Source organism: Medicago truncatula, chromosome 6, assembly GCF_003473485.1.
Source record: "Medicago truncatula cultivar Jemalong A17 chromosome 6, MtrunA17r5.0-ANR, whole genome shotgun sequence".
Classification (NCBI taxonomy): Eukaryota; Viridiplantae; Streptophyta; class Magnoliopsida; order Fabales; family Fabaceae; genus Medicago; species Medicago truncatula.
In genome coordinates, this window is record NC_053047.1 from 1,904,024 (window position 1) to 1,912,629 (window position 8,606).

The 8,606-nt window shown below is 39.3% G+C and overlaps 1 protein-coding gene across 2 annotated transcripts; it reads right to left on the reverse strand.

Moving 5' to 3' along the window:
• Positions 1-1,129: 1,129 nt before the first annotated feature.
• On the reverse strand, positions 1,130-8,606 carry LOC25495221 (uncharacterized). 2 transcript variants are annotated; one of them, XM_013595408.3, is made up of 4 exons: positions 8,048-8,606; positions 6,357-6,728; positions 1,950-6,265; positions 1,130-1,643 (listed from the first exon to the last, which is right to left on the reverse strand). In XM_013595408.3, exons 1-3 carry the CDS (start codon positions 8,159-8,161, stop codon positions 1,982-1,984), a joined length of 4,770 nt encoding a protein of 1,589 aa, XP_013450862.1. In that variant the 5' UTR covers positions 8,162-8,606; the 3' UTR covers positions 1,130-1,643; positions 1,950-1,981. The 2 variants fall into 2 exon arrangements, with proteins under 2 accessions (XP_013450862.1, XP_024642413.1); XM_024786645.2 differs by having other exon boundaries at positions 1,939-6,265.

Genomic DNA, 8,606 nt, shown 5'->3' on the forward strand with positions numbered 1-8,606 from the left:
TAAAACTACAAGAAACTATTAAAAAACATCTAATTATATAACGTTAAGGTATCGTTTGATTCATGTATAGAATCGACAGACATGGCTCTATTGTAAACCAAGAAAAACATGATTTATTCAAACCTATGCTTACAGATGGTACAAAAAAAAAAAATCCCATCCTTTTTTCAAGCTCCCCAAAGAGTTATTCAAGATTGATAAAATGTTTCAAATGGCATGCAACCAATGAGAAAGAATCAACGGACATGGCTCTATTGTAAACCAAGAACATACAAACACCCTAACAACAAGCAGATACCCCTTTTGGTTCATCAACAGCGATTGCTCTACAAGCCCTCCGTGTTGGCTCAAAATGGAGGGGCTACCAGAGCAATAGAGAGTCAGATGAGCCGAACTCGTTTCAAACAATATGACAACGAGACTAACATGACGTTTATTACTGGCTATCGAGAAAATTGTGTTTGGAAAGAGCATATCGATGCCAACGTATTACAACTCACATGCTTTATTAAAAACAATTTATTTACAATCCAAACACGTTAAACACTTCTCACAACAGAGAGTTCATTAAGTAGTCACAAACATGAAAATGACCAATTAAGGGCCCCTAATTGGGCAGTTATTGAATTAACGCATTAAACTTGCCATATCACTCATAATGTGCTCATGTGGTAACGGCGTTTATGTAAAAAAGAACATGGCCAACAAGATATGATCAACCAAAAAAAGAGTTGGCTCACATATATCTACCAAATCTAAATAACCAAATTTAAACTCCATTAACTCCTAAATGTTTTGCACTCTTCGCTAGCCTACTAGATACAACTCACAAGCTTTTATAGCATAACAATCATAAGCATCCAAACACGCTGAAAATAAGAGGATCCAAACACACGAAATATAAGAGACCAATGCTATTTCTCGCGATAAAAAAGTTCGCATATGCATTACAAACACAAATGACCGGTGGGCAGTTATTAAATTAACAATATCTGCAGTAAACATGTCATATCACCAGCGTACATCTGGTTGACAAATTCACTAGAAACAATTTAACTTTAAGACAGCCACACCCTAAAAGAGGACGGATTCATAGGAATTCCATACCAATTCCAACTATGATACCAAAATTAAAAATGATGCAAGAGCACAGCCATGTAATAACATTAAGGGGAAGAAGTGACAAATTGTACATGGTGGCGCTAACCTGTGCATAACCAGAATGTGATACTGATAAGTAACAAAATTCGGAAGTCATGACTACAGCAATAACTATATATGTAACAAAAGTTGAAAAAAAAAATGATTTAAAGAAGCCAAACTGGCCTCAACCAGTTCATACATCCAATCCTCTCATTCCAAATGTTCGAGAATGGATTGGGCACAGTGCTGTTGCAGAAAAGTAACAGTCAAACACTTTGATGCCAATTTCTCTGATTCTAGGCCGGCATATTATCACGCCTGCTGTTTCAGTTAGATATCTACACAGGAAAAACAAAACTCATCTGCAAGAGACTATCTGTGAGATCAGATTTGCACAAAACAACCACATCGGAAGATCTGATCACTTTACGACCCATCAGCAGCACGAGTAGCAGCATCACTCATAGTTTCCCCAATTTTTCTGACATTTTCCATAAAAGCTGCATATAAACACAAGAGTTACGACTTCAATTCATCAAAACCTTTAAACTTTGCGTAACCAAAACAGAATCAAATCAGAAACATACAAACAAATCTGATGCATTAAAAAGGAACTATTTTTTAACAAAAGTAATAGAAAGAGATGCTTCTCGAATACAAGATTGCATGTCCATGTAAGAAATATGTTTGGAACATAACAAAATCCCTAAATCGGAAATGCATGCAAACTGTATATCATTGGAATTATGATGTTGAAAATACATTGCAAAGAGTTGACATAGTCAGAGAGCTTACAAGGGGCTGACCTCTTAAAAAATTGCTTCGTAGAGCTATTATCCTACTGCCATGAAGGGGGATGTTTGTAACTGAATCTATCAGTTCCATCCCAACCGCCATCAGGTTCCTTTCTTTTTAATGCACCTGCCATCTGAAACATCTTCAAGTGATCCTCCATCAAGGCTTGTGGACTGGGGACGGGCATCTGCCTCAACCCTGAAGGCAATCTGTCATCTCTGCGCTCGGCGTCCGTACCACCAGGGCCTGAATTAAGATCCAAACTCTGACTTCCCCATTTTCTGCTGTCGGGAATTACGTTACTTGTACTGCCTGGAAGACTCATAACATAAGGGCGGGGATATGTAGATGAGACAATGCCTCCAGGCCCAACCGGCTGCGAGGGCATAGTAGGAAAGCAAAGTCCACTGACAGTTGATGAATCCATAAATGGTGTTGAACAACCAGAAAAGGCGTTTGAAGATAATGGAAAATTGGTTTCAAATGGAAATCCCGGATATGGAAAGGGGGTTGTAGGTGGATATGCAACAGCAGGAGAGGATGAAAGTACTGGCCCTCTGTACATTTCAGGACTGAAGGGTGAGCTGCCTGTCGAACCTATGATCCGCTGTGGCCCAGAAGCACCAACATAACTCTGTTCCCCTCTACCAGGCAAAAGTGGCGGGACAGTAATTGCAGAATACGAATTACCCGGAGGAAACCAAGAAGAATAGTTCCCAAATTCAGCGTTATTTGTTCTGGTGCCATGAACAGAACTTGAAAATGGCACAGGACCTTTCATCTGCAGACTACGAGCTGGGACTTCAGTACTAACTTCATCAAGGCCTGGCCCATTATTTAAATCAAAGTCTCTTGAAACACTTCCGCCATTAGATAACCCACTGGACAACGAAGGTTGTTTACTTGGTAAAGAAGGAATGTCCATTTTACCCATAGCGAAAGATCCAGCTTCAGGAGTCTCATCTAACCTGTTTAGATCAAGATCAAGTCCCACAGCACTGCGGTCATGTGCTCCAGACTCTAAGGAACCCCGGTAACCAACATCCTCAAAACCTATTTCATCTGCCACATTTAAATCAAAATCTAAAGGAGCACGGCCTTGTTTGACTGAAGTCGTTTCAACGGAAGGAATATCACCAGTATTTGATGGCATCTCAGCATTTTTCCTAGGTTCGGCTGGCCGGAATGCACTTGTAGCAGCTGAACCTTTCCATCCAAGTTCCCCCTTACTCCGCAATGGATTTTCTGGTAGAACAACTGGTCCTTTGGTAGCAGAAGCCACTGTAATAGAAGCATGGAAGGCCCCTGAGAGGGATGGAATAGGAAAAGGCAATGGGCAAGGAACATGAACTGCAGATGAACTGGTCGGATCTTCCTGTCTAACAATATCCCCTTGGCCTGCATCTTCAACGGGGTATCCCTCATTTAAATCAAAGTCCAGTTTTACAGCTGCATCAGAACCACTAGCAATTGGGGATGTATTAGCATTGCCTGCATTCAACTCTGCAGCAACTACAGATTTCTTTCCTTCTATATTAGAATCACATGTTTCGGGCACTTCGTTCTCCTTTTCAGAAGTAATTGGTATATCTGAGTTAAGAGATGAACTGCCAATGAGCTCTTTTCTAACAGAATTCTCTTCACAACGTTCATCAACACCATCTGCAACTGCTGAATCCAGATCCATTCGTTTCTCAGAAGGCTTGCTCTCAACTGCCATCACATTATTAGTATTTTCGTCCCTGGATACCGTCAAAGCACTACCAGAAGCAGGTAACATAACATCCTCCCTTTTCACATCTATGGACTCACAGGTATCTGCAACTGGAGAGCCTTTTTGCACAGGTATAATACCCGTCACTTTCTCCGCACTGATCTGGCTCTTACTATCTACACCTGAAGATAACTCGGGGGATATTTTACCTGGTTCATTTTCAATCATACCACTTGCAACCGTTTCTGAAACTAACATTTTCCCGTGCTCTGTGAGACCGCCATCCTTGTTATCAGTCTTCTGATCATCATCAAAAGAGGAAGTCCTCAACTTTTTAGAGCCTGGACTAGTGCTGTTTTTAGGCCATTGAGTTCCCGATTCCCTCCTCTCGTGAAAACCCTCCGCACCTCCCGCCTCTGCATGAGACTCCTTTCTGCCTGGAAATACAGTTTCAGACGTATCCTCTTTGGTGTCAGGCCGTAAGCATGAACCTTCAGTATTCTGTATCGCGTCTGTAGTAGAGAAATTTACTTGTTTTTTACCATCACCAGTTTTCTCCACACAGCTAGATGAAACGGCTTCACCATCTGAAAAATCACGCGATACCATAGTCACCAGATGCCTAGAATTATTTTTGAATTGCAAAGTATTCACAGGATGCTCTCCGGTAGCCCCACCATCAGACTGTCTCTGAGTGCGACCAGCTGCTTCAAAAGAATGTCGATCATTCCCTGAGCTTGATTCATCAGCTGCAGGAGACTTCCTCTCGGGTGAAGGCAGAGGTGAGACATTTTCACATCTGGACATTTCTCCTGCAGCCACAGAAGCAAGCAGATTCATACCATCATCTCCGGGGGACACAGAGGAACTTGCTTCAGAAAATTTCACACAGCTCTCAACTAATGCATTCATGGGGCTTAAAGAAGCATCATATGTCTGCCCTGATCTGGAAACAAATCCAGTTGAAGAACTGGTTGTTTTTGACGTTTCTGCTACTTTATCACCATCTTCATTAGCCCTGCACCGCTCATCCACTCGCGGAGAACACTTAGCTTCATCACAACCAGTAATTTCCTTAGCATTGGATGCATCATTCATCACATTCGACACATGGGTTTGCAAACAATCAGTTTTAGCTTTAACTCTTCTGTCCTGATTCTCATTCTTGTCGGCAGGAGGTGATGTTTTGCCGCATGTAATAGCAGGTTCTTCAAAAGTGCCCCCACTAGCTACCCTGGAAGGACTGCGCCCAGTGTTCGGCAACCTCACAATCAGTCGTTGATTATGCCCTTGATCGGAAAGGGGCTGATCAGATGGTTTTTCATGGGACATTCTGGTTGGCGAAACTTTATCAGAAGGTGAATTTCTTGTCGAATTCTTGGCAGAGCTATGGTCCTTCAGAACTACAGCAACGCCAGCTCCATGTATACCATTACTCGACTTTCGAGATCGGGAAGCATTACCAGGAATTTTGCTCCCACTTATAGACCCTGCAGTGGAGCTCTTCGCATGTTCACTAGAACAAGATCTGCTGTTGTTTTGAGATTGACTAGAACTACTGCTCCTCTCCTCCTTGATGGGTGTCAGAGGTAAATCTGATGTTGTTGCACCAACAATGAGTTTAACATTTTGATCTTTTGTGTTGCTGCCTACTGAGGCAGTCATTGATTTAGTTGAGCCAGGGGATGAAGAGAACTTGGATAGTACTTCTCCAGAATTATGTTTAGATTGGGAATTTTTGGATGCTGAAGGTTGAATAGGAGAGCTCTTCGCAACATTCTCAGAGGATCCTCCGGTTCTCCTATTTCCAGAGTGAGAAACATCTGACGGTGATGGCTTTGTGGGCCAAGAAACAGCACGGGTTGAACCAGGTTTTGTATCAGTCATATTCATTTCAGCTTCAACACGCTTTTTCCATGTGTCTACCAAACTCCTGGCTTTCCTCTGAATTTCAGAATTTTTGTGGCTGCGTAAATTATTAACAGATTTTCCAACATTACAGGTTTGTAGTGCATGAAGGTTCACAGGAAGCTTATCCAATGCACGGAGTAAAGCTAACAAAAATTCTTCAGACTTATCAACATTACCATCGCCAATTTTCCCCTTATGGACCTCTTGTAGCCATTCATCTAACACAGGCAAACCACGAAGCTGTACGAACCAGCCTAGACAGTCATAATGTTCTGTGAGCGATATCACGTCAACAAGCATCGTTCTCCCAGCCAAATCAATTTTTTTATCAGCACTATCAGGTTGCATGAGCTGTACAAATTTTTCAACCCCTTCAAAGTCCACAAGCCCGCCTTTTTCAGTGATTCTAGCAATCTCGGTCCTTAGCATCTCCAGTCTAAACTGACCAGAATCTCCAACTTCTACCTTAAATAATCGCTCTTTTTTAGACGAATCAGATCCCTGATCACCTCGCTCTCTCTTTTTTCCCTTACCCTGTACACCAAATGAAGAACTATTTTGAATGTTATCAGAACTAGATTTCAATGACTGTGTTGACGTTGGACCATTCAATGGTTTTGGAGAACGGCCTCCTGACTGCACAGCCCCATGCATTTCTAGTTTTGTCTTGTCTAATAGGTGGTCAACTTCTTCCTGCTGATCCTGAATCAACGGAAAGATCACAAATTTATCAGTTATACACAATTATACACAAAAAATAGTGAAAGAAAATAAAATATATATGAAGACTTACATTAACAAAGTCCTTATCAGTTAGCCACCGTAAACAATTGTTGTCAATGTCGTACACTCGTCTACAAACAAATGCGGATATCCCTGAAGGAAGTTCAACACCTTTACGGAGAAATGCGACTTTACAAGGATGGAGTAATGATGCAGCATGTGTCTCATCCTTGTGAAAGGAGTAGAAGACTTCGTTTGGTGCAGCTTCCACTGCAATCCCTTTAGAGAGCTTCAAATCAGCAGGTCGGTAAAACCAATTCACTTCTAAACTTGGACTTTCTTCTTTATTAAATATTAACTTGCGAATTATTCCAATAAAAGGAGGCGAATCCTGGGGTGGTTTGAATAGTGCACAGTCACCAACACGAATCTTGCGTCCATCCTACAATGAGTAACAATGAGAACTAATTAGATCAAAAGATATTCAGGAAGACAACAAGCAGGAACACGACAAGGACATAAAATGAATCTCGAAGCAGTTGAAGCAACTAAAAATAATTGGCAAAAACAGTTACGGAAAATTAGATGCTAATCTAATAAGCATAGAAAAATATAGATACACCAATATCGAAAGGGGGATGCAACGAAGATATACCAAATGCAAAGTTCAACAAAAAAAACGTAAATGAATTCATTAAGTTAAACAAAGACATAAAAATTTGGAATAAGATTCAAACATGATAGATTTACAAAAAATTTAAAAGCAAATTGAAGCTCAAAATGCAATCAATCCAACCATCAAAATGCAAAAATGATTGAGCTCAAAAACCAAGGTTTTAATCATCCCTTGGTCACGTCATCGATATTTAACAAAATTTAGAATGAAATGACAACCATAAATGATTTAAGATTTTGCAGAAGTAAATTAAAGCTCAAAATGCAATCAATTCAACCATCAGAAAAAAGTTTCAATACAGATAGATCTCAACAAAAACAATGAATCATTAAGAAAAATTTAATCACTTTAAAAAACAATCTGCAATAGCGATTGTGGGAACACTATCAAAACATGAATACAGCAAATCTGGAATAAGATGTCGAGCATAAATGATTTGCAAAATACAGAAAACAGTTATTAAAAACACCAACAACCAAGATTGCGGTGAGGCTTTTTACATAAATACAACGGCAATGCAGTTACAATTGCCGCTAATAACCTCAAAATCAGACACATTTGGCAAAATTTTCCCACAATATCAACTGTAATTTAAAAAACAAAAGTACCCATTTTGTTAACACAGACACAGATAAACCCAAATAACATCCAAAGAACTCAAGGACATTCATCCAACCCCCAAAACACCTCAAAACAATTATAAAAAATAAAATAAAATCCAAATTCCTTTTAAAATCAAAATAATCACCTCTTTAAACAGATTAAAGAACAGATCAAAAAAACCTCTCATCCAGATTAAGGTAATCAAACACAAAAACCATGAATCTCATAAATATAAAAATACACAAAATCAGCTCAAAAACCATAAATCATAAATCATAAACCAACACCAAAATCAGCTCAAAAAACATAAAATAAATCCAATCAAAAGCTGATAGATAAGCAAATTAATTCATCTCAATTTCAAAACCAATTAAATTTAACATCAAAAAAGGAAGAGAAAAAAATACAAAATCTTATGAAAATTTAATCAATCAACAATAAAAAACGAAACTTTAGAAGAAAATAATAGAATTGATATATACTTTGCATATAAATTTTGACGGTGAAGAAACGGTGACTACAGTGGTCGGGTTAGAAGGTACAGGCCACATGTGCCGATTGTGTTTCCACTTCTTCTCACCACCAAACCCATACATAATCCTCCATCATCTTCTTCCCTGAAAAGAAACATCAATTCCCAAATTCGAAACCCTAGATTCCAAAATCAATTTCCAATAAAACCCTAGATCAAGCTAAGATCTCATATTACAACACACCATGATTGAAAATTCGAAAGAAAATCGATCGAATTGAAATGAATTAGGGATTAATTAAGGTTTGGTGGATTTTTCTAGGGTTTTGTGTGACGAAAAAAAGGGGATTTTTTTGAGGGATTTTTGGTGTGAAATTGATGGTTGTAGATTGAATCTATAGATAGATCGATGAGGGAATTTTGATTGTTGTGAAAATAGAGAAAATCTGAGAGATTTTCTGCGAATGAATCGCGATGGTGATGAGAGAGAAAGTTGTGAGAGAGAGAAGAGTGAGAATCGCGAAACGGTGAAGATTTTGAGACAATAATAATATTTTGTGACAAAATTT

What these genes read in the sequence shown, in the direction of transcription:
- LOC25495221 (XM_013595408.3), bottom strand. Translation starts at nt 8,161, where the DNA reads ATGTATGGGTTTGGTGGTGAGAAGAAGTGGAAACACAATCGGCACATG. An exon ending in CGTCAAAATTTATATGCAAA is followed by an intron (nt 6,729 to 8,047) that starts GTATATATCAAT and finishes TACTCATTGTAG; the next exon opens with GATGGACGCAAGATTCGTGT. An exon ending in CTGATAAGGACTTTGTTAAT is followed by an intron (nt 6,266 to 6,356) that starts GTAAGTCTTCAT and finishes CCGTTGATTCAG; the next exon opens with GATCAGCAGGAAGAAGTTGA.